Here is a 26,274-nt window from a genome sequence, read left to right as displayed (position 1 = left end):
ATGGTTGTCCACAAAGAGGCATATTAGTACATATTGTGAGACATATGATCATTTACCATACCCCTCTGAATTAGAAGAACCGGGATTATACACAATGACAAGTTGGCCGCCTTAAATAGCACTCCTACATGTATTCTCAAGATGAGGGCCCAATACTAAAAAAGATACAATAGATGCCAACAATTAGGTCATACTACCATAAACCGTCCAATTACCGACCGAATCATCAAAAGCGAGGATCACAAAACTAATGTTTCGGACACTAATTTATAAACCCAAACTGACAACGCCTAATATCCAATGTTTGATTTGAATATATGCATGTAATAATAGAGTACTACGACCAAAGAGTCTTTGGCCTAGCGGTATCAAGATTTGATAGATTGGTGCCTTTTAGCCAAAAGTTAAAGGTTCAAGTCTTATTGGAAACCAAAGCTGTGGATTTAGAATAAAGTAGCGAATGTGCATGTCAGTTATTCTAAATGTATTATTTTATATTATCAGATATTCTGTTATATAATATGGAAATATGGCTATTGTCTAACTTATTAAGCCCATTGTCATCACATTTTCCACCGCCACGACCCAATACATCACAACTTCTATTTATTTTCCATCTTTTGTGGTGTTGGTTCGTCGGAGTTGAAGAACCGGAAAAAAAAAGATGGTGAAGACGTCAATGTCACTAAAGACGGAAAGGAAATAGAGTTGAGGAGGATGAGAGATAGGATGGTGACCGATGGGATCTAGATTAAATTTCTCAATTGTGGTTTCAGGTTTAGGATAAGGAGTTACAGATATGTAGGGTCTTAATATTTTTAAATATATACAAAATAAATATATAAATAAGAAAATTAATTAAAAAATAAATTAATAAGAGCACAATATTCTTTTTTGGTAAGATATGGACCAAGCGCCCAACAAAAATAAACAGTAGCGATCATCTAGCGATCATCTGAGTTAAAAAAAAAAAAAAAGTAAGTTAGGGACCAAACGCACAAATTCCCCCAAACCACAAGGACCATTCGTGTAATTTACTCTTGCTTTTCGTTTTGTTCATATTTAAGTAACTGTTTTTTTATATACATCTTGATAACGAACTTGTTGAAAATGTTTACATATGACCATTATAACCCGCTACAACAGGTCATAATGGTTATATGTGAACACTTCAAAAAAATTTGTTATCTAGATGTGTACAAAAAAAAAAAGTTACCTAGATGTGAACAAACCGAAAAATTAATTATTTTAATAAATCATATTCTTTTTAAAAAAAAATATGAAATCTAAATTAAGGATGAGATGAGTTTAAGGGGATCAAAATCAAAGTTTTCTATAATCATGATTTCTAAAAGGCAAAACAGAAAATTACAATATTATTAAGTGGATAGATGAAAGAGTAAATTACACGAATGGTCTTTATGGTTTAGGGTAATTTATGCGTTTGGTTCCTAACTTATTTTTTTAACTTGGAAGGTCCCTACTGTTTGTTTTTGTTACGTGCTTGGTCCCTGTTTTGTCAAAAAAAAAACTATTTTGCCCTTAATTTTTTAATCTATTTAAATAAACACACACCCCCTTCATTTTACCTTACCCACTCCATCATTTTTTCTCTATTTAAATAATAGTATTTTTAGCTAATATAGGGACCAAACGTGTAACAAAAGCAAACCGTAGGGACCAAGCGTATAACAAAAACAAACAGTAGGGACTTTCCGAGTTAAAAAAATAAGTTAAGGATCAAATGCGCAAATTACCCTAAACCATAGGGACCATTCGTGTAATTTACTCTAGATGAAAACACCAAATGGAAATATATCACCTCCGAGTTAATAAAATTTCATTTTAGAAGGTAGTTATGTAATTTTTAACGTTATTATGATCAATCTCTTAGTATGATATAATTACAAATAAGACGTAACCAACTATGTTGGCATTTATGTGAAGAATATATGTATGATAACTAAAATATTTGTTGTAAACATTATAAAACAAAATAATTATTTTTTATGTCTACTTTTACAAGTCACAACTTATATTTAACCAAAACAAAACTAAAGATAAAAAGAGAAATTATTACTTTTGTTTGTTTGCTTTTGCAACGATAATAAGCCGTAGAATAAAAGATCATCCGGTATACTTGTCACAAAATGGTTTGTGATTTACATGATACTAACCTCATATATGAACGTCATCCCATATATTTGTAGTGGTTGGGATGGTTACGGAAACAAATAGGACGGTAATTGCATCTCCCACTCTCTCTCCTAAAATCTTCATCCTTTCCACCCCGCCTCCTAATTCCCTTTCTTACCCTCGTCCTGAACCTGATTGATTTTGGATTATCTTATTTGGGCTAAACATAAGTTCTCGTTTGAGCTAAAAATAATTAATTTTACATATTACAAACAACTTAAAAACATATTTTTTTTTTGTTGAATTTTGGTACGTAAAAATCATTCAATGATATATATATATATATATATATATATATATATATATATATATATATATATATATATATATATATAATTAACCATGCCCCCGCCCCTGACTTTATTCCGAAAATACCCCAAACGGGACGGGTCCCCAAGAGATCGAGGTCTTACATGACTTTTTGACATCCTTATGTGGTAGTTAGTGATGAAGCATTTTCGTGGTCAATTGCGGTGGGAAACATAGACCATCACATCCAATCAATTTCTCTCTCTCTCTCTTTCTCTCTCTCTCTCTCTCTCTCTCTCTCTCTCTCTATATATATATATATATATATATATATATATATATATATATATATATATATATACCTTTTTCCATCTTTCTCTTCATTTTAACTGATTAAAAAAAAAAAATTTATTTTAATAATAAAAAAATAAGTGGGATATAATGGTGAGTATTCAAACATTTTAGTGGTTCAATGTGATGATGAGTTGGCACCCATCATTACAATAATTAGTGGTGGATATAACAGATAACTTAAGAAAATCAAAGAACCTGAATTTGATTGACAAGATACAACATGATGCTAGATTCTATTATTTAATGTAAAAATAGGACGATATTTAATTACTTTTTATAAAAATTTATAAGTTTGTTCTCCAACTTTTTTTTAATGAAAATTGTCTCTAAAGGTTTATGTCTAACATCTTTTGTTTTTAGTCCATTACTCTAAACAACTGCCCCTTGTATGAGGTGTTTTAGTCTTTTTATTACCCCCTCCTTTTTACTATATTGAGGTAACGATACACTTGCAATTACAAACACTATTAGCTTATATCCCTTTCTTTCTGCCAAAAGCTCCATCATCTTCTCCATTAAGACTATCGTAAAAATGGCACAAACAATGTCACTCCTAGTTGCTGCAATCTAAGAACAAGGTTGAAAAATCTCTAACGCAAGTGTATGTAAATGCTTGGAAGTTGAAGTGGATGTTAATTTTGTCACATTTTTTTCGTTTGTCATTGTGAACTCTAATGAGAAGGGATTTTGCTTTTTTGTAATGGTTTTTGGATGTGGATTGAAAATCCCTTTTTTGGTTTTTGTAATGATTTGTAATGCAAAACCTTATGTAGTTATATATTAGTTAATGGAAGCCTTATTTGGTATGTTTACCAATTTGGATTGCAATCTTGTTTTTTCTAACATTTTTTTGGTGTCTAATTAGGAACAGCTATAGAGACCAATTATAGTAATTTTAAAAGTTTTGATGCAATTTATTTTGTAATAGTTGAACTGTATAATTCATAGTGTAATGGTTGAATTATCGCGTAAAGACAAGCACTTTGGATTGTGGTTTGTATGATGCATAGTTTAATGTTTAATAATTTAGGTAGTGTAATGAAATTATCATGCATGGTGTCATGTTTAGTAATGTTTAGCAATTTCAATTGTGGTGTGTATTTGACAAACACTATTGCTAAACATTACACTATGCATCCTCTTTCAAAAAAAAAAAAAAAAAAAAAAAAAAAAAAAAAAAAAAAACATTACACTATGCATCGTACTAAATTAAAATATTGGCTGGTATGTTATCATTTTATGTAATTCGGTATCCCAATTAACATTTTAAATTTGTTTTTATTTAAACGGTTGTACATTTTCTCCCACTTCAATACTTCAAATACACTATAATCATTATCTATTGGAAATCTTCAAACATACTTTTCTTAATCAAAATAAGTGCATCTAATGAAATATTTAGAGTACTTTTTCATATTGGAAGGTCATGAGAGACAACGAGGAAAAAAATCTGCATAATATTTACACGAATAAAAAGAAAATAATCAATAAAATCATCAATATGTACATGTATAATTGTATATAAAATGACTTTGACATGTACATTCCATATTATACAACAATTTCTGTTTCCGTATATGTGGTAGGCCAAAATAACAAAATCAACTTGAAGAAGAACTAAACATCCTTTTGACTAAAGAAAATTTGTTACTAGGGTTGTTTTTGTAAATTCCATTATTTTGAAGTTCGTTTTCAGGCATTTTCGCTGTTCTTGGATCATGTCGACGATTCAGGGTGACCGTTACTTTTTTTTCCGTCAAGCTAAACTCCACCGACTCCGCCTCACCTACGATATCCAAAAAAAAAAAAACTAAATTTATATAACTATTGAAATACATTCATTGTTTTATAATTTTAAAATGTTTGGGTTATAACTTGTAACAAATATTCAATCATTAATAATCGTTCTAGGCCCACTCGTAAATTGATGCATCCAAGTGTACGATGAATTTACAACGGCTAGATGTTTCTATAAAGATGTGATGGAGATTGACCAAGTCAGGGCCACCTGCCAAATTTGACAGTCGGGAAATCAAGAAAGCTTGAAAGACTAAAAACTGTGATCGGCCTTTACGGTCAAGGTAGGCTGCCGGAAAATCAAGAAATCTTGAAAAGACCGGAAATTTTGATCAAGACTTATAATAGGGCAACAACGGTTTAGGGTTGCCGGAAAATCAAGAAATCTTGAAAAAGGAGATGGGTGGCTTTTACTTACCATTCAATCTGGAGAGTATGTCAGCTACTCTATCTTGGCATCTTTTACATTGAAAATCGGCTAAAAGAACAACTTCTTGAACCTGTTTTTACAAAGAGAACATCCACAATTAGCGGATTTCACAAAACTAAAACTGTAAAACATGATCATGAAATATTGAAATGGGAAAAGAAGGATCGATTACAAGTGGGAAGGTTAATGATTCAAAGGTGGCAAGTGTGGTTGGAACAACGGCCTTATTCTTCTTCTTTTCGAATACGGTTTCTTCTTCTTCTTCATTCTGATGAACAACAGCCATACCTTCTCTTGATATTATAATGTTTCCAACACACACACACACGTAGAGAGATCAAAAGGAGTGGAGGATGATATATGACAACTTTGGTTTACATGAAAAGAGAAACCCGACTTCACGATGCTTTTATGTGTATTGGGAAACCCCACATGGTCGTATGTGTGTGTGTGTGAGAGAGAGAGAGAGAGAGAGAGAGAGAGAGAGAGAGAGTTAAAAAATCTTGTGGAGTTGACAAAGATGCTTCAAAAGCTTTGGCAGCCTCCGAATCCACTACAGTTTTTGGTATGTATGTTATTTTTTATTTGGATTGTAGAATATTTTATGGTACAATACATTCTTGACCATTAATTATAATACTAAATCAAATTTGGTATACAAATAACAATTTCAACAATGCACGCCACAAAGCTATCCAGTAGGAATTAGTTTAATCAAGTCATTTCATCTACCAAATGTATCAGGACCTTATCGTAATAATGACATATATTATTATTATACATATAACATATAAATTGTTTCAAACATACCTCATGCTACATGTATCATGTATCCACACAGTCATTAATAATAACTACTAGTGTCGTTATGATCACAATCACCAATTTGAAAGTCACATGTTTTCATCATGATTATTTTTTACTATTACTGAAGTTTTATATCATTATTCAGAATTTTTATTAAAAAAACGATCTTTTGCTCACGGAAATTGAGCATTCAATATAGTGGTGTTCATGATAAAAAAAACTGTTCCGATAATAAATTTTCTTAATTCTTTATAGCAAGCGATATTGAAGCCAAATTATTCAACAATGTTTAATTGATTGATGGACCCAAAATTGTAGTTTGCTTAAAGTTATTAGCTAATTAATTATGATCACATGGAATTGTTGATCGCTTGCAAGACTACACAATCCGGTCCGGCCCGGTCCAACTTTTAGTTTGATAAAGGGATGGTCCCACACCACACGTATGCACACTGCACAGGCGTGAAAGGAGAACAAATAGAATTGCTGAATTGGGAGTATCCAATAAGACGACAAAGTGTAAATACGCAAATATTACCCATACTATTTTATGTTTGCCAGTTTTAGTCCCTCAATTATTCATTAGTAAACTAGTGGAGTGGTGGTAGCGGTTGGGTGACGGTAGTATTTGTCTAGTTGCGTTTTCACTTTTTAGTTTTTACCAAAACCGCAGTTCAAATTCTTCCTCTTTTCTTTATCTATAATACTTAGCTGTTTGTTTTTTTGTGTGAAAAGCTAACCATTTTTGTATGCACCGCACAGAAAACGTGCAAATATATATTATCGCAGAGTGTTTGTTTTTTTGCAAGTGTGCAGATCAAAAAATATCTGTGCGATGTTTTTCTAGCGCAGACATGAGTCACTATCTTCAAAAGTTTTCAGACCTCATTTTAACGTAAACCAAAAAAAAAAAACATGGGTCACTGTGCAATTTTTTTTCTTTCTTTCTTTTTTTTGCTAGAAATGTTTTTTTAATGTTTATGATATGATATTAAGTTTGAAAATTCAATTTATTTCAACAGCCGCAGACGTTAAAAGCAAAGAGTCTTCTTATTGCAAACTGCAGACATTTGGTCTACTTCTTCTACCGCAGAAACTTGCAGATGTGATCCGCAGACTATAGACATTTTGACTTAAAAAAAAAAAACAAACATAACCTTAAAGTAAAACCAAATCCTATCACCTTTAGCTCATGAAAAAATAGTAGAATGATTTATTAGATGATATTTCATATTAGACGAGAGGGTGTGGATGGAAAACTCCCCTTATTTTTTGTGGGCAACAATATTTTTTTTTTTTATTTTCCTTTCCCTCACCTAAACCCAAGAAATTGGTGGGAAGCTTCCCTCACAACTTTTTTTTTTAATAAAACTAATTTATTTTTATAGTTTTTAATTTTTAAATTGAAAATAACCAAAAAATTTAATTAAAAAGAAAATGCATTTCATTAATTAAAATAAAAAATACAATAAACATAAGATTTAAAAGAGTAGAAAATTTAAAAAAAAAAAAAAAAAAAAAAAAAACACAAAAATAAAAATAAAAATAAACAAACCAACAACCTATGGAAAATATTTTTTTCATAATTTTTTCCCTCTTCTTCATCACGAGCTCGAGAGCTGGTCCCGAGAGATTGTCGGTGTTTTCCATTAAGAACTTCATATCCTCCATTTCTTGTCTCTCAGCGCGCTCTTTCTTCCTTGTTTCTTCTTTTCGTTTGTCGAACGCTAAACGTTCAGAGAAATTAAGATTATATCGATCAAACAACGCTATTATTTTCCACATTTTATCAATGTTCATGCTGAAATCCGATACACCCGAAGAAGTCTCTTTTACCTTCCTCTTTGCTTTGTCCTTACCCATAGGTCGGACAATTTTTTCTAGCTCGAGTTCATCCTCTTGATTTAAATCTAGACCGACCCGAGCATCGGAGGAAGTTGTGTAACCACTAAAGCCCATTTTCGTTCGATTTGATTGTTGTACTCCAAAAATAAAATTCTACTCATATTTTTTCCGCCTAGGACATCTAACCAATAATTTCCAACAATCGTGCCACTTGAATGGTTTCCGACTTCCTCAAGGTAAAATTGTAAAGCTTCTTAAAGTATTTTTCATCGCATTGGCTGCTTTTTCGTTTGGTTTGTAAGTTGTTGTACAACCCGTTTATTTTTGAAACCCACTTTGCTATATTTCAAAACTTCAAATTCAGTTGGTGTTTCGTACGGTAGTTGTCATTTTTTTCTAGCTCCTCCCGAAACCGTTCTAAAATACGAAACCAAAAAAGATCTCCCGGTTGTGCATTTGCCGTCTTCGAATCCTCAGAAATATCAACCCAAGCTTTTACCAAAACTATCTCTTCTTGTGGAATCCATGTTGTCGGCTTTTGTCTTCCCGGTTATGTGACACATTTACGCGCTTGTTGTTTTCCTTTGCGTCGTTGTGGGGGTGGTGTGGGTTGAGTTTTGGGAACCATCTATTCTTCTTCTGAGTCATCCAACTCATCAACAGGTTGGAATTATTGTTGGGATTGAATTTGGGGTTGAGGTTAATTTGACGAATGTTAATCGAGAAAAACAACAAAGTTTGAAAACATTTACGGAGTAATATTTGGAACTTGTACCAGGTAATATTGTCTAACATTTTGGAATTGGAATTCTAGTGGAGATTGAATGGGAGCATCGAGTTGGGGACGATAAACTCCTTGTGATGATGAATCAATAACAAAAATGTTTCGAGTAAGAGTGCTTAAACTCGAAACATGAGTTTTTTCCTTCTATCGGAACTTGGGGTTTGATTGTTGGGATTCTTTTTTTTTTTTTTTTTTTTTTTTTTTTAGAAGAAAATAAAGGTTTTGAGGTTTGATTGAAGGTAAAACGGTAAATGAGTATAACTATTTATAGAGGTTATGGAGGGTAAAAAACAAAAAAACAAACAAAAAAAAAAGTTACATTTAAAGGCATATAGCCGTTGATATATATATATATATATATATATATATATATATATATATATATATATATATATATATATATATATATATATATATATATATATATATATATATATATAAGTATTTGAAGAAGTAATTGAATTTGACTGTAAGAATAATTTATGATAAAACACTAAAGTTTCAAACATAAGTAAGAAATAACAACAAAAGTATACAAATTTTATGACCGCAATATCCATTATTAAAATATAACCATCATAATCGAGCTTCGGGTATTGTAATTCATAACCAATAATTGAATATTATTAATAGTGAAATAGAAATTAAGAGATTTTCTAATATGTACTCTAATGGTACATATAAAAAGTATTAATTATGAAAAATATTATAATAATTAATTTTTTTTTTGGAACAACAAATTTTATAAAAAGGAACCAATCTAGAAAGTAACTAGAAAGGAAACCGAAGAACAACAGAAAAACATAGAAGTTTTATGATCAGTAGTACTATGATAATTGCAGTTTCAAAAATCAACAAATGGAGAGAGTTTCCATTCATCCCACCTGCAAGAACCATCATCGCCTCTGCTTTTAATCCAAAAGTGTGCCAACGATTTGATGTACTCCACTCCTTTGTCCGTACAAATGAAAGTATGTCTAAATATACGGTCATGACGGTACTTACATAAGCACCATAATAACTCATAGCAGATCATTCTTAACCATTGTATCCTTCTTGTGCCTCGACCACAGTTATCAATAAAGTTTAGCAAATCACTAACGTTGTTGAACGATTGATTAGGTAAATTACACCACTGGAAAATCTTTTCTCTAATCAAACGAGCGAATGGACAGAGAACGAGAATATGGTCAACGCAGTCATCTCCATTGATATACGCTCCGCACTCTATCGATGCAATCTCCACCCCCCTCAATCTAAGGACAGTTAATGGAGGACCTTCTCTTTACAATAATTAAATATGAAATGCATTAGTTATGGAGATTATTAATGATTTTTATATTTAATTATTGTTATATTTTTTATAATTAATGTATTTAACATTTAATGATGATAATAATTGTGATTAATTAATACTTCTTATATGTGCCCTTAAGCATATATTAGAAAATCTATTTATTTTTATTAATAGAATATTCTTGAATATGTTTGTGGATTTTTCTTAGTTTAAACAACTAAATAAACTTTTTAAATATCAAGGTAGACATTAATTTTTATCATATTTATCAAATCTGTTTTATCTTTTGTCATTACAAAAAATAGTAAATTACTTTTTATCTTTTAACATTCCAATAAAGTAAATACCCTTTTAACCATCCAATATAAAAATCACTTTTGGCCACATATGTAATTACTTCATCTCCTACATATTGTAGGAGATAGAACAAAAAAACATTTCAAAGTTATAAATCTTTTATCACCTAGAATGTTGTTTAACAAAATAAACCAACAATATATCCCCTTGTGTTGTATGAGTTGTCTTTAATACAATTTTAGGATCAAGATTTTTAAGTCTTACACATATTAGAAAATCCCTTATTTTTATTAATAGAATATTCTTGAATATGTTTGTGGATTTTTCTTAGTTTAAATAACTAAATAAACTTTCTAGATATCTAGATAGACATTAATTATTATCATATTTATCAAATCTGTTTTATCTTTTGTCATTACAAAAAATGGTAAATTACTTTTTATCTTTTAACATTCCAATAAAGTAAATACCCTTTTAACCATCCAATATAAAAATCACTTTTGGCCACATATGTAATTACTTCATCTCCTACATATTGTAGGAGATAGAACAAAAAACATTTCAGCGTTATAAATCTTTTATCACTTAGAATGTTGTTTAACAAAATAAACCAAAAATATATCCTCTTGTGTTGTATGAGTTGTCTTTAATACAATTTTAGGATCAAGATTTTTAAGTCTTACACATATTTTTATTTATGACTAAAACCCGGTGAGTAGAGAATGATTAAAACTATTAATTTTGAATATTAATCATAGACTTAGGTTGTGTTTGACGTGTCACAATTAATTTATTTTTCAAATTTTTTTATGTTGTTATGTTTGGCAAGTCAAAAAGTAGTTTATCAGTTAGCTTTTTAAAAAACTACTTAGATTAGCTTTTTATTAGATTTTTTTAAAAATTTTCAAATATATTAATTAATTAATTACAAAAAAACAGATACTCTTAAATGTCATTTTATGTAATTTTATATATTTCAGATAGCTTTCAGTTAGTTTACCAAACGTCATTTTTTATCAGTTAACTTTTTAATTATCAACTAGTTTTTTTATCTAACAGTTAGCTTTTCAATTAGTACTCCAAACATAGTCTTACAAATACCACTTACAATGTTGTGTATAAAAAAAATGTTCAAAAATATATGAAAATATACTTAATTTGTTTTCTTTATAACATTTTTTCTTGGTGATATTATAATTATTTTAATCATTTTGTGTTCACATATTATTATTACTAAATTATCTTCATTGTTGATTGTATATATATATATATATATATTATTTTTATGATTATATATCTTATCATACAACATAATAATCATTAACAACAGACATAAATAATGTAACACCTCAAATTTCAAAACAAAATTTTCATTTTTATTTCACCTAACATTATTCATAAATCCAAAGTCATCATATAATTTTAAATCATTATTAAAACAATATCAGAATATTCCAAAATCCACAAAACATCATAAGTCGGCGAATGTGTACAATCATGTCTTCGTCTTCCCGGAATCTACAAAACTAAGTGAAACACATTTAAATCAATACCGTAATCACGAAGTTTAGTGAGTTTCCCCAAATACCACGTACATAAATAATTAGCCTCTCATGGCTATATCTAAATAAGGATCATCCGGTCATGTGTCTCAGTGAAGACCCTCCAGTCTCACGTCTCGGTATAAACCATTCGGTCATAACTCAATATATACACAGAATAACATAACAACACAAGTCACAAAGACAAAATGCATATTAAACATATCTCAGTTTAAACAATTAAGGCCCTCCGATCAATACTACGAATAATATCTCCGGTCAATTACACAAATAAGACCCTCCGGTCACACATAAATTACCACACAGGTAGGTGTAGTGAGGAGACTAACCTTGAATGATAAGCATATCCTACAACTGCTACTGTTGCACATCAACCCCAAACACTGAGCCAAACCCACTACTAAACTTGATTAGGATCTAAGAATACCAAATGGGCCCACCAAAGCCCAACCCTAAACTTAGGTCCAAAAATAGCAAGCCCAACAAAGGGGTCCAAGACTCTTATATTCCTGTGACCAAAATCCCCAGCACAGTAAGCTCAAATCAAGACTTCAACACTTAAGGCCCAAAATGATATCTAGCCCAAAAAGTCCACTGCGAGCTTACGTAGGGCGTACCCCCGTGGTACGCTCAACGTACACGTAAATCTTGAACGAGGAACTCGATCAGTACGTGGGGCATACTGAGCTTTACACGGGGCGTACTTCTTAGATCCAAAAACTCAATCTTTGACTTAATCATTTCAGCCTATTGCATCCAACCCTCAGGGAAGCTCCATAACAAGCCCTTAACTGATAAAGTTGGCGACTTTATCATCTTGCATGCCTTAATGGGACCCAACTTCTAAAAATAACCATTAAGACTAATTATTATGCACCTCAACTCATGCATGGATGACTCTTAGCCCTAAAGATGACAATTTTAAGGTCCTAGAACCTCAGAAATGCCAAGAGTGGCAACTCAAAACTCTTGAAGTGGTAACAACCACTAGATATCTTCCATAAGATGCAAAAAGATCACAAAACCTTCATAACCATAGATCTAAACTTCTAAAGAGCAAGTTCAGATCTTTATACCTCAAATGAGCTAGAAATAAAGTATTGAATCTGGATCTATAAGCCTTCCTTTGAGCTCCAAACTTGCACCAACCACCTTCTTCAAGAATATGCACCAAAAGCACAGAACTAAGCTCACAACACTCCTGGGAAGGTTGGGGCTTCGAAAATGAGTCTTAAGGTCAGTAGAGGAAGAGATATGAAGCTGACAAGAGCCATAAATGTGTTTATATAATGTCCAAACCCTAAAAATTAGGGTTTGGCACTTCTGCCAATTACACTGAGCGTACGTGGCCAAAAACCCACTTTCCCCCTTGCATGGAAGGGACCAATTTGCCAATCTTTTCAACTGAGGACCATTTCTGCCATTATTTCAAACTGTCATAACATCCCCGTCTTATGTCCCGTTTCCAACGAACCTTATATCCACGGAAAGGTGGCGAGAAGCCCTACGCTCCTAACAACTCACCATAGCCTTAAGAATACCCGGACGGAACCCAAATTCATAAAGGTCCGAGCCACGCCTTTATCGATACCCTTGGCTCTAAAGCACAAACCGAACTCTTTTATCACACAACCTATCTTACCTGCATCCAAAAGGGTCTAAACCTTAACTTTCTTCTATAAAACCTCAGAACCTTCTCATACCCAAATTACGGCCTATGAACCTTAAATCACAGAACTACCCGAAACAGGATGTTACAAATAATGTTGTTTTTATCTTCAAAATATATTAGAAAATTAATTTAAATTAACAATTTACTAAACATCAATGTTGCTTACATCTAATGTTATTTTCAAAAAAAAATCTTTAGAAGTTTATGATTGTGGACAATTCTTTAAAATATATCAATAGTTTTTTATTAATATAGATTGAAATACTCACTTATTCATCACTTATTCATCATTTTACTCATATTTATTTGGAAAGTTTACTTTTAAAATGTTTCGTGTTTAGAGCTTCATATATATATATATATATATATATATATATATATATATATATATATATATATATATATATATATATATATATATATATATATATATATATAATCAGTTCCTACGTACAGTATATGAATCTCACAACTAGGTATCATTATAAAGACTATACAATCCTTAGTAAGTTGAGGGGTAAACTCGTTAAAGGACAGAACTCTATATTTGTATTGGATTACATTTTGAAAGAAAAGCTAGAAGAGAATATTGTCGATAATTTTCTTTTCTTTTCTTTCAACTTGCTTCCATTCAAAAAGCAGGGAACACTATTGATTTTTCTTCTCATTTCCTTTTGCTTCTCTCCTTAAAAATACTTGGGAACACAATGCAGGCGAAAGAAAAGAGTTTAGTGCAGCCGTGAAAACAAAAACGATGGACTAGATGAAACTTGGTTTTGACTTGTTTAATATTCCGACGACTAAGATATGGCTTAATTCGACCTTTTCCAATTTCCAGCAAATCAACTTAAACTTTTTTCCTAATTATTACATTGATTTTTTCAGTGTCATTAAAATCGGCTTTATTTTTTCTGGCAAAAGGAAACGATGAGGCTAGAAGAAAAGCCAAGGAGTGTTTGTCAATGTAACCATCTCTAAACCAAAATAAAACAAGATTATATCAAATTAAACCAACTTTGTATAATTTAAATGCTCAATACACAAATTGAAGCAATTTTTTTCAGGTGAACATCGACCAATTTTACTCTCTTGTAAAAACTTTTAATCTACATAGAGAATATTAAAAAAGTAGACGAAAAAATTATTAGATTGTTGTATCAACTTGTAATTATTTATTTGTTTGACTAAATATTTTGAATTATTGATCTAATCATAATCGAATCTCTGTTTATCCAGTTATCAAAAAGTATGGATATAATAATAATAATAATAATAACTTATGGGCTCATAAATTAAACCATATTTGGGTAGTAAAATGTAAAATGTGAAAAAAAAATTAATCAAAAATAAAAATCAGCAAACCAGGATGGATGTCGTTTTCTGCTTTGGTAATAAGTCTACACATGACTTTTAGAGGAAGCATAAATGAAGTACAAGTAATGAGACTAAATAAGTCATCAAATCAAAACCAAACCAATAAATGCCAAGCCGTCATTAAAGAACAACTAACAAAAATAAATATCCCCAAAGCAAACGTAATTCACATGGTGTAAATAGAATCCCCCAATTGTAAGGTATTTCCTACTACAAATATTATGGATTTCTTGTAATTCATCAAATAAAATTTTCAACCGGTGTAATTCATCGGTCATATCAATTTTAACCATGTTTAAATAATAACAAAATATAATAATAAAACTAACAACAAGACCTAATAAATTGGAAAATCTATAAATTTCAATAAAATTTTAAAAGTTTTTTTTAACAGAAAAATCACGATTATTTAAAATTTTACCTAAATTAACGAAAAAAATAGTTTTTATATTTGAACAACAAATGATATATTATATGATTTTCTCAAAATAATTGGATTTTTCTGTTAAAAAAAAATTTCAAGACTTTACTGACATTTTTCACATAAATTTAAAACTTTTCAATAGAACTTCCTATGAGTTCATCAATACTACATCCACTCATCATTTAGCAAACAAAAGATAATTACTATTTTGTCCAAAGTTTTCCATATTATTACAAATATGGTCTTCCTTACTATAAAAATTTGTCTTACTTTTCTTTTAAAAAAAAATAGTTTTTCAAATTCAATAGCTTCGATTTCATACGTTTTAAACATCGTTAGTATTTACGTTTTTTCACATTGTCTATCTTACAATTATTTGTGTACCAAAATCTTGTCCCGAAGAGAAAAATAGGTCAAAATGCATCAAAAGAGTCCCTTTATTTTACAACAAAAAATAAAATAAAATAAATTATACATGATACAAAAAACAGGGATTGATCATTGATTCTTGCTACAACACAAAACCCTCAAAAGAAAATGAGCTGTAGCTACGTTACTCTTAACTCTAACTCTAACTATAACTAACTCATCAAGATACTTACCTTTTCTTAACAACAACATCCTACTCCTAAAAACTATGATTCCAAAAAGCGACACAAATGTACAACATATCACAAGGGCAAAAACGTAATTTTCTTTCACCTGGACATAATTAAAGGGGTGGAGGAAGCAACTGAATGACAAAAAAGAGAAGAATCACATATGAATTTACATTCACTATTATCCTTTCTTCTTTTTTTCAATGTCACCAAATTCTCAACTTGGAATCTCTCACATGCTTTCCTCTTTTGTCTCTTCTTTCTTGACCAATTCCACTTCAAATCACCAATTACATATTCCCCATTTTGCCCTTTATCATCATCATCATCATCAACAACAACAACCATAGTAGATAATAACACATTATTATCATGTGATTTAGTTTCAGAATCACAAGAAATCAAACCAACAAGATCGAATCTGTTGTTAAACTCTTTCCACTCCCCTTTAAACCATTCTTGAGAATATCTCAAATCATTACACCCAAAAATCAATCTTTTCTTCTCCCATGGAAAATAAACATGGATTCTATTTCCATTTTTACCCTCCAATTCTTTACCAACCACAATCCCTTCCCACCACCCATCATTCCACCACGCATCCACCACACAACCAACATCAACATCCACCAAAACATCACTCTTTTTCAACAATCTTTTTGGCCTAATTGTCATTCTTCCACTCAATCTCATCCCAAATTCATCATCAACACCAACTCTTGATGACAAAATCCACTCCTACATCATTAACAATGAATCTTTAATGAAAAAGCTTACATTTTTATAAAAGATAATTTAAAATAACATAAATTAAAACTCACCTCAAGATTTTTAGACTCATCCCCTCCATCCTTTATATCTTGATACTTCACTTTAAGCTTCTCATTGTGTTTCTTGATAACTACACCTTTAAACCAAACACCTCTAATCCCACTATCTTGAGATAACACTTCTACTTCAGACCCTATTGTGTACTCATATTCTGTTTCCATTAATCTCCTAAGTCTCTTTTTAGGTCTGATCAAATCCACATCCACATCCACATCCACTGCCACATCAGCATCACTACTAAACTTTTTGAGATGAACATACATGAGTTTATGTATGTTTTGATTAAAGTAGCCTTTGACTTTGGTTATGTCAAAGGGCTTGATTCCTTCATCTTCAAACTGATTTTGGCATACAAATGGATCCACCTTTTGGTTTATCAGATTCAAAGAATTGAGTTTGAGGAAATTTTCATAGTGTTGAGGGCTGAGAACAGATGCAATTCCATCTATGCATTCGATGCTGAGATCTTGAATACAAAGTGAAAAGAAAATCTCTTTGTAATTATAACTTGTGTGAAGTGAATCAAGAACAACTTCATCTACTTTGTGAAACCATCGAACTACAGCCACTTTGTTTCCTCTTGAATCTTCGAATAAATCTTCTAAATATGCAACAAGTCGTTTGTTTTCTTCAGCTAACACATACACAAAATCATGAACCTACAAAACCATAAAACAACAAGTTATATGAAGTTAATAACTATTTAAAATCTTGAGTTTCTTCAATTGAAAGAAAAAAAAAAAAAAAAGAGTTCTTACTGAGATTTTAACACCACTTCTTGTGTAAGCTTCATAGTGTTTCCTCTTTTTCTTGCATGTCCATGATCCGACCCATAGAAGCTCTGTAGTTTGATGGGTTTTTTTATGATCCTGAGAGAATAGAAAGTAAAAAGAATAAGAATGCTAATATATTATATTATTATAAAGTATAAACTATATGTATTAAAAGGATATGAAATGGATGTAATACCTGAAAGTTAGCAAATTTCAACCTCATATCTCCTGCTCCATTAACACCATCTATGGGTTTTGGTGGATATGAAAAAGAGCCATCTAAAAACATTTAAGAAAATAAAATATTAATATTGGTATTAAAGAAATTACAGACATGTACTACAAGAAAGAAAGAAAGAAAATGAAACACAAAGGTTATATAGTTTCACAAGAAGGTAGAAAGATGCAAGATGGATGCATGTTGATTAGGTTAAATTGGGAATAAATTATTGAAAACAGAAGGCAAGTGTGTGTGTGTATGAGTCAACGCAAACAAATTTAAGTTGACCAAGAGTAGATCTTAACCTAGTAATCAGGGCGCAGGAATTCCGAGGCTCTCAACCAGCTCTTGGAATTTGATTTAATATTTCCTGCAGCCCAGATCATTGTCAGTTTTCCATGGAAAAAAACACAACATGGAAACAGCGACTTTCGCCCAAAAAAAGAAAATTGTAATCAAATTGGATACATATACATCTGTGAGTTATATAATTTTTCGTTTCTACAGAATTTTTTGCTCCGAGTTGCAATTTTACACCTTTTCAAAAACTAGATTTGGTACACCCTTTTAGAGGGGTTCAAATGTTAAGAAACAAAAATTCAACTTCAAGAGAAAAAAGCTCCTGAAAAGCTCTAAAAATGAATTCTATAAAAAGGGTGAGGAGAAGAAACACAAGAAAAGCAGAGAATTGAGAAGAAAAGAATCCAATCTCAGACCAACTTCTAATGCAAAGAGCAATTACAAAACCTTAAGGAAATGAAATTGGATAAGGAAATTTTTCACCGAAAATTATATTGAGATAACGAAACTACTACATCGAACGCAGCATAGATCTAAATAAAATAAAGAAAGCTTTCAATTTCGCACAAACAGAAACAGAAAACCAATAAGAAAGAAAGAAAATTGAAATTTTGAGAAGGGAAATGAGTTATGTTATTACATACCTGTAACAATAGAACTCAACCAATCAATAACCTGTCGCCGAGATCTGAGCTTGGGAGAATTTTCAAAAGGTATATCAGACGACGGAAATAACGATTTGTCACGAATTGCGTATCGATACCGATACGGAGAAGACAAAGACGTCGTCGTTTTGGAAGCTGATTTCTTCTCTTTGCCGACAACTGCCAAATCAGAAGTCCCATCCCGGCGTTTCAAATAATATCGTACCTCTCTTCTTCGTCTATGATTTGTCGAAAAAACTTCTTCCCAGTTCACAAACGCAGAAGATCTCTCCATCTTAAATCTTCCAAACGAACCCTGGTTTCAATCTATACACATACAAGCTTGGAAATTTTGATATGGATTATATAAACCTTTCTCTTGAAATTTGAATTGAAATTGAAATTGGGGGTTTTCCCAACCCGAGCTTTTTTTATAAAATTCAAAAGCGGTAACGCCCAGAAGAGATCTGAATGATTTAAAACGAGTATTTATAAGCAAATAAATGGGGGGGGGGGGGGGGGGGGGGAGAGAGAGAGAGAGAGAGAGTGTTAGGGTTTCCTTATTTTGTTTTTGGATAGACAACCGGGGAAGGCACGAAGGAACAGGAATACAGGATGATAACGGGAAGGTCAACCCATCTTTTTCTCTACATAGCATAAATAGATTAAAACCTTAAAAGAAAAGAAAAATCTAATTCATATTGAAAAATGCACATAAATAGATTAAAACCTTAAAAGAAAAGAAAAATCTAATTCATATTGAAAAATGCACACACACATATAGATACTATTGTTATGGGATTGAGAGATAGTCGATTTTGAAATGGTGCTGGATGATGTTGGTTGAATAACCATTGAAACAACACAAAAGATCGTTTATACGGTCAATTTAGTTCGTGAGAAAGATAAGTTGATACGAATACGAACGAGTGCAGTAAGTATGAGATTGCAGGGAAGTCATACCTAAGTAGATTGTAGATTATGCTATTTATACATGGGTGAGTGTGTTGTGGTTACGTGTGCTAGTCGTGAGAATGTACACTCGGCCTTTACTTATGTTCATGTAGCTTTTTATCGTTCGTATTGTTGTCGTTTAGTCATTAATACTTGATTGGCCCGAGGTACATCAATGTTAGTTGGAATTGGCATATATATTGTCTTAGCCCAATTCCTCGTTCTGATACAAATAAGTAGCTCGACCCTCATTTAATGTGTTTACATAAGAGAGATATAAGGTCAGTCAGACTTGGATTTGTTTCGATGCTCTCTTACTTGGGTTTGAGTGAAGGATTTTGGGGAGAGGCTATGTTAATATCTAACTAGGGATGACCATCGGAACCGGTCTGAACGGAACCGCCACGGGAACCAAACTTGGTGGAAAATAGGAAGCGAACCGGACCGCCGGTTCTACCGGTTCTTGCCGTATCTTCAATGTTAGAATCGGCCCTCGAGAAATAGCAACATACGGTTCCGGTTTTTTGATGGTTCTACCGGTTCCGGTTCCTACCGGTTTCCGGTTCCAAAAATCCACAAGAATATCGTCCTGGTCCTGCCCGACCGGTTCCATTTGTTTCCCGGTCCAAATGCTCATCCCTACATCTAACTATGTTTTGAATCGAGTCCCAAATAAAAGAAACAAAACAACCTCATATGAACTTTGGTTCAAGCTGACTCCAAAATTTGAGGTGTTTTCGAATTTTGGGTTGTAGAGTTGTTATCCAGTTAACTTAACCCAAAAGAAATACTTTGGTTCAAGCTCACTCTTATACGAGTTGTAACGTACCAAAAATAAGACCCAAAAATTTAATTTTTAAATTAATAAAACCAGTATCCCAAAAACATCATCATGAAAATCTAGATAAAAAAATGTATCATTCAACATATCACATCAAAGTAAATCAAGAAAATGTGGAACGAGGTAGTGTGTGCTCTACAATTATCTTGAGCTCTTCCCTTTGGAAGTGGAATTACCTGAAACATAAACTGAAAATCGTAAGCACAAAGCTTAGTGAGTCCCCAAAACACCACATATCATACAGAATAAACACATAATGAGCCTTTCCTGGCATCGATCCTCGCCCAGTATACAGATAGGGCCCCTCCCGGCATACATATAAACATATATCATAAAAAACATACACATGCAATAATCACAAAGATACATAGCATGAAAAATGATCATTAGGCCCCGACCGGTAAGCATACAAGTACATAACACATGCAAAAGTCACGCAGACATCTAGCACCCTAACATAGCATAATCATGGGTCGGCATTAGTGAATTCGACCCGCTAAATACATTGAGGAAACTCACCTCGAACTAATGAATCACACTGATAAATCTTTGGTTGCTGGTCCTACAAATCCCCTAGCTGTTAATACCAAATAACATCCAATTAATAATTGGATTACAATCCATAACCATCAGTCCAAAACTAGGGTAAAAATACCATTTTACCCCTTACCTAGTTTGGTCCAAGACTAAGGCCCAAACATACAATCCAAAAGGCCCAAATACCAAAATAATCATCCAAGGCCCAAATTTCCAAATTGAGCCAAAACACCTTTCATCGGCCTTTTCCAAGAGAACCCAAAACAGGCATCATCCCAAAACTTGATAGCCAAACAATGCCCTAAGCAACTAAGTCCAAAATGGCCCAAACTGAAGCCCAAAACGTCTGAAGCCCAACTGACTAAGTATATGGGGCGTACTCAGCTTTGTACGCCCAGCGTACTCGCCTTAGGGCTTGTACGCTAAGTGTACCTGCTTGTACGCCCAGCGTACTCCCTCATTCAACCAAATTTCATTTCCAACTCTTAATCCATAAAGACTTTACTCTGAAACTTAGATTTGACTTTTTTGGGGCGATTAATCACGTAAAGTTGCTAACTTTACGTGCATGCATGGCTTACTGAAGCCCTTAAAGCTCAAAAGAACTTAATAGACGACTTAATGCATGCATGAGACCATAAACCCCATAAAGTATGCACCGTTAAGCATAATGAACCCTCCAAACATCCAGATCTACAAGATTTAGCTTCTAAAACGACCTTAACCCATCAAGACCAACCAAAAGGAGACAAAGAAGCATAAAACCATAACAAAGAGATTTAAGCATAGAGAAGACAAGGTATGAACTTGATACCTCAAAAGATTTGCAAAATGAGTGATGATTCTGGATCTCTAACCTTCACACTAAGCAATGCACCTTTAATCTTCTTTAATCCCTTCAAAATGAGCAAAATAACCAATAACTTCTTCTCAAGAGCTCAAATACACAACAATGGAGGCTAAGGGTCGAAATTTACGGTTTTAGGGCAAAGGAGGCTGGTAAGGAGGCCAACCCTAAGGACTTAAGGGTCTTATATAGGGTGTAACACCCTAAAATTAGGGTTTCTTATCCTCTGCATACACCATAGGTAACCTTCGTATGCCCAACTTATGAGGCCTCACACCCACGATCAAACTCCTCCTTGGTACGCTAAACATACCATGTGGTACGCCCCACATACTAGCTTCTCAGCTAGTACGCTAAGCGTGCCATATGGTACGCCCCGCGTACTAAATCCAAGGGCTAATAATGCAAAACTTTAAAATATAAGGGGAAAAATGAAACATACTTATAACAAGCACTACACGAGTGGTTGGGAATTCTTGCTTGGGGGATGAGTCATCTCTTGGGCTTCCAAGAAGTAAACTTGCATTACAAGATCTACAATGGAATCTGAATTTGTTATGTTAGCTGCTGCTGGTAAAGAAACAGAGTGGTTGAGAAATTTGACTCATGAAATTCCATTTTGGTGAAAGCCAATTACAACTATTTATATCCATTAAGATAGTGTTGCCACCTTGGCTAAGACCTACATCTAACTGTATAATGGCAAGTCTAGGCACTTGGGTGTTAGACATAACATGATTAGAGAATTAATCATGAAATGTGTAGTTTTGGTTGAGTTTTGAGAACACAACAGAATTTGGCAGATCATTTGAATAAAAGTCTAGCAAGATACTTAGTGCACAAGTTTGTTATTGGGATGGTTTTGAAGTCTATTTAATTATATAATGGTGAGGCACCAATTCCCTTATAATACAACATTAGACTTTGAATTCAATGTGAAAAGCTCACACTTGTATATTGGAACACATAATGAATCACCCCAAGTATAAGTTAGGTATTGCAGTGGGTAAGGTTGAGGTTTAGCTTCTTAATAATTCCTTTAAATAAGTGTATTGCAGGTACATGAAATAAAGGAATTACCTACGTGATTTTGAAGTTTAGTCGCACTTCAAAAGGTTGTGGACTTGGCCTTTATATATTCATGAGAGGATAAGGACACGTGGTTTAATAATAGTGTCAAGTCATTTTGACTAGACGGGGATTATAAATTTGTATGTGATTTATCTTCATGTATTCAAATGGGTTGACGTGTTCAATCCTTAGGACACCTCAATTCTCAAATATTTGAAATGTGTAAAATACTAATATGAAAATTCAATCGATTTGATATTTTATTTATGTGGAAGTTTTGGTGTGTTTAATTGCTTTTTGTGTAATTCCATGATTACACTAAAATGAGGGAGGATTATTGGTGATTTTAGTGTCACCGGTTCATTTTATGTAATAAGATTAATACATGTTTCAAAAGGTATTATATCTTAGTTTTAGTACAAGGTTGGAGGTGCGGAGTGCACACTTGTATGAGTCTTGATTGATCTCAGTACAAAAGAACGGTGGTCAAAGGGTCCGTGCCCCTTAGCGGGAGTCCCGCTGCCCGGTGAACGGGTTAGACCTTAATAGAAACTATTGAATTTTTAGTGGTTCTAATGTAGTTTTTTAATATAAATGTTTCCTTTCGTGCTTAAATTTGAATCTCAAGTTAATTATTAATCATAATACAATGAGTGAGAAGGCAATCAGGCAACAAGTTGCGCCGCCAAACTTTTTTGTATGATGAATCCAATTCTTTTGAAAACTACATCCATAGATCTAGGGGACATATCATTGTTATGCATGATCCACTGTATTCTATTAAGAAAATTTGTTGCATTCAATGCGAGGAAACCAAACGTATCAAACACAAATGGCATAAACACGTGTTGATTTTCCATGCACGATTTCTCATGTTTTGTGACTTTGCATGTAGTAGCTTTTAAAGTAACCTATGTCGCCTTGAAACCCACAAACCTTAAGTCCATAGAAGGGATACCTCAGTAAGGTCCACACAAGCATGTTTCCCTACAACTCATACAAAAACCAAAATGTCAGTTGGTCTAATGTAATTATGTATGGTTTTCAACTCTAAAATGCCTTATCTAATTGTAGTTCTTTTCAAATTTTGGGGATTAGAAGTCTCTCTCTCTCTCTATCATATTTTTTAAACATACAAAATCAACACATCAAATTCTCTCTAGTTCTTGATTAATCTTCTATTCCTAGAATATAGATTCTTCCTTTGGGGATTATTGTAGGTCAAATTTATCGTAACCTAGACATAATGGAGAAATATCGATTCAAAAAATGAACCAATAAAACGATCCTTGAAGAATCCATTGATTATCTATTATATTCCTACCCTATTTTCTAACATAGACTTCTATATGTCATTAAGTCCCACTAGTCCCGACTAAGGGTTTATCGTTCTAGATTTTTAGTCCGTACTCTCAAGTGCAACAACTTGGGACTTTATTTATTATTGTTTGCTAATATGGATGGTCCAAATTAAATAAATACCACATTATAGTATTAGGAAGGCGCTAATCATTATTGTTTTGGGGACTAGTTGATTACTATTCCCCTATTTACGTCTTAGATGATTTAGTGAATTCTTTTAGTCTTTAATTATTGTTTCTTTCACCTTTTTTTTCCTATTCAAATATACCGACTCCCGTGATTTTTAAAATTTTCTATGTAACGGCCAGGGAGAAAAAACCATCAAAGCAAAACCTTCAAATATTACCAAGAGGGATTTAGATGCTATAATCAAGCATTTTCATATAAATTATGATATTTAACCTGAAATCCCTGGCGCTATAACAACGATTAATCGCAATGGTTTTGCGCCGACTAGTTTATGTTGAGTCGGCTTATATTTCCAACCTTCAACTTTTTGGGTCATATTCTTCAAATGCACCATATCTATTATCTCAAATTCCGCCAACGATATTTGAGAAGTTGTTTGCTTTAGCATGTTTGCAATGTGTAACGACCCAAAAATCCGTGGTAAAATTTTTATTTTTATTATAGTCAAACAAAAATGTTACTTAATCCAACCATTCAAAACATTGCTTAATTTAAAACATTTATCAGAGTTACATCCCAAAATCTCATAATGCATAAAACACGGGTGTGTGCGCTGCGATCAAGTCGGACTCTTCCTTTCCAAATTGATGATACCTGAAACCATACACAAAACTATAAGCATGAAGCTTAGTGAGTTCCCCAAAGCATACCCCACATAATCACATAAACCATAAATCGCATATACCGTGCATATACACATATAGGGACCATAGGATGCCATGGAAACCCTCTGAGTTCTTACACCATGTTCCATAGGAACCCCCTCATGGTCTTAGCCTGGAATGCCATGGGAACCCCCACATTGTCTGATATCCAACTACCTCGGGAACCCTCCAGGGTCTTCCATGCAAGTATCACAGAGACTGGTAGCATATCACATATCACATAAACAACTAGTATAACACATATCACATAATGGGCCATGGGAACCCCCACATGGTCTTCGCATAAATACATAACATACTGACAACACATTCGCAAGCAACCACTACATGCAAGAGTCACGAAGACAACTGGCATACTACATATAACTAATTGCCATGGGAACCCCCACATGGTCTTAACTAAATGCCATGGGAACCCCCACATGGTCTTCACATAAATACACAATGTATTGATAACACATTCGCAATAATCACCACAAATAAATACATGGGTCGGCCTTAGTGTCTTCGACCCATTGGTATGTTGAGGAGACTCACCTCACACTGCTGAAGTCTAGCAGGTAAAACTCTAGTTGCTGGTTGAAAAATTCCCGAACACGCATGGAATTCGATCTTGGAAGAGGACGGTGATGGCGGCGCGATGAAAGGGACGGCGAAATGAAACAGCGGCGGCGCCGGCACTACGAACGGTCGTAACATGGGATGAGGCAGTCAATAAAAGAAATAAATAAGAAAAAGAGCAAAAAAGACGGCCAACTATTGGCCTCTTCTGGTTGTCTACTGCCATGGCGCCCCATGGAAGCCTTCGTCTTCAACTGCGGTGGTTGCAGCGACGATGATCATGACTGAGGCGTAGCAACAGGAGGAACGGGGGAAGGGAATGAGTAGGAATCATGGCGAACGGCAACGTCATTTGCAACCCTAAACCTCCGATCTTCTCAACTAACTCACGTCGGTTCGTGACTCCTCACCTTCGTCGGCGACGGGGTGACGATGCTGGTTGGCAGCTCACATTTTCAGCAAGAGTATTGGTGGTTAGCGGTGGTTTACGTCGCCAGTTATGGAGGGGACGACGGCTGGAGAGACGAGGGTGATGAAGGTGGCGGTTGGAGGTTAAGGTAGGGTTAGGGTTATGAGAGCATGGATGACAAGTTATGTACTCCCATCCAATAATCAAACTTCAACCATGTTAACGTTTTTAGTCCCTCATCCTCTCATTCTTTTCAACTTAAGTCCCAATAATTACCATGCAACCCCTTAGCCTCCAAAATCTATTCAATATAAGTCCAAAAGATACCAAACACCCCCAACTTCTGAAAATATTTACAAAATAAATCCTGAAATTACACTTTA

The 26,274-nt window shown here is 33.2% G+C and overlaps 2 protein-coding genes across 3 annotated transcripts; both read right to left on the bottom strand.

Moving 5' to 3' along the window:
* Nucleotides 1-4,267: 4,267 nt before the first annotated feature.
* Nucleotides 4,268-5,588, bottom strand: LOC145038342 (uncharacterized). Its single transcript, XM_078986729.1, has 3 exons — nt 5,199-5,588; nt 5,015-5,096; nt 4,268-4,585 (listed from the first exon to the last, which is right to left on the bottom strand). The coding sequence occupies exons 1-3, from the start codon at nt 5,310-5,312 to the stop codon at nt 4,401-4,403; spliced, it is 381 nt and encodes a 126-aa protein (XP_078842855.1). The 5' UTR covers nt 5,313-5,588; the 3' UTR covers nt 4,268-4,400.
* A 9,976-nt stretch (nt 5,589-15,564) lies between these two features.
* On the bottom strand, nt 15,565-18,937 carry LOC145041356 (uncharacterized). Of its 2 annotated transcripts, none has more exons than XM_078989378.1 (5): nt 18,456-18,937; nt 17,488-17,570; nt 17,277-17,387; nt 16,509-17,177; nt 15,565-16,425 (listed from the first exon to the last, which is right to left on the bottom strand). In XM_078989378.1, exons 1-5 carry the CDS (start codon nt 18,748-18,750, stop codon nt 15,787-15,789), a joined length of 1,797 nt encoding a protein of 598 aa, XP_078845504.1. In that variant the 5' UTR covers nt 18,751-18,937; the 3' UTR covers nt 15,565-15,786. The 2 variants fall into 2 exon arrangements, with proteins under 2 accessions (XP_078845504.1, XP_078845505.1); XM_078989379.1 differs by lacking the exon at nt 18,456-18,937 and adding an exon at nt 17,817-17,884.
* Nucleotides 18,938-26,274: the final 7,337 nt, after the last annotated feature.

This window comes from Lactuca saligna, chromosome 4 (assembly GCF_052625555.1).
Source record: "Lactuca saligna cultivar CGN05327 chromosome 4, ASM5262555v1, whole genome shotgun sequence".
Taxonomy (NCBI): domain Eukaryota; kingdom Viridiplantae; phylum Streptophyta; class Magnoliopsida; order Asterales; family Asteraceae; genus Lactuca; species Lactuca saligna.
The sequence above is the reverse complement of the archived record's forward strand: the minus strand, read 5'-3'. Positions and strand labels throughout refer to the sequence as shown.

Bases quoted from the DNA above. Each gene is read 5' to 3' on its own strand.
- LOC145041356 (XM_078989378.1), bottom strand. From the start codon at position 18,750: ATGGAGAGATCTTCTGCGTTTGTGAACTGGGAAGAAGTTTTTTCGACA. The intron at 17,571-18,455 runs GTATGTAATAAC...AAATGTTTTTAG, and splicing joins GTTGAGTTCTATTGTTACAG to ATGGCTCTTTTTCATATCCA. The intron at 17,388-17,487 runs GTATTACATCCA...CTATTCTCTCAG, and splicing joins TGAAATTTGCTAACTTTCAG to GATCATAAAAAAACCCATCA.
- LOC145038342 (XM_078986729.1), bottom strand. From the start codon at position 5,312: ATGGCTGTTGTTCATCAGAATGAAGAAGAAGAAGAAACCGTATTCGAA. The intron at 5,097-5,198 runs GTAATCGATCCT...TTGTAAAAACAG, and splicing joins AATCATTAACCTTCCCACTT to GTTCAAGAAGTTGTTCTTTT. The intron at 4,586-5,014 runs GTAAGTAAAAGC...TGGATATCGTAG, and splicing joins CATACTCTCCAGATTGAATG to GTGAGGCGGAGTCGGTGGAG.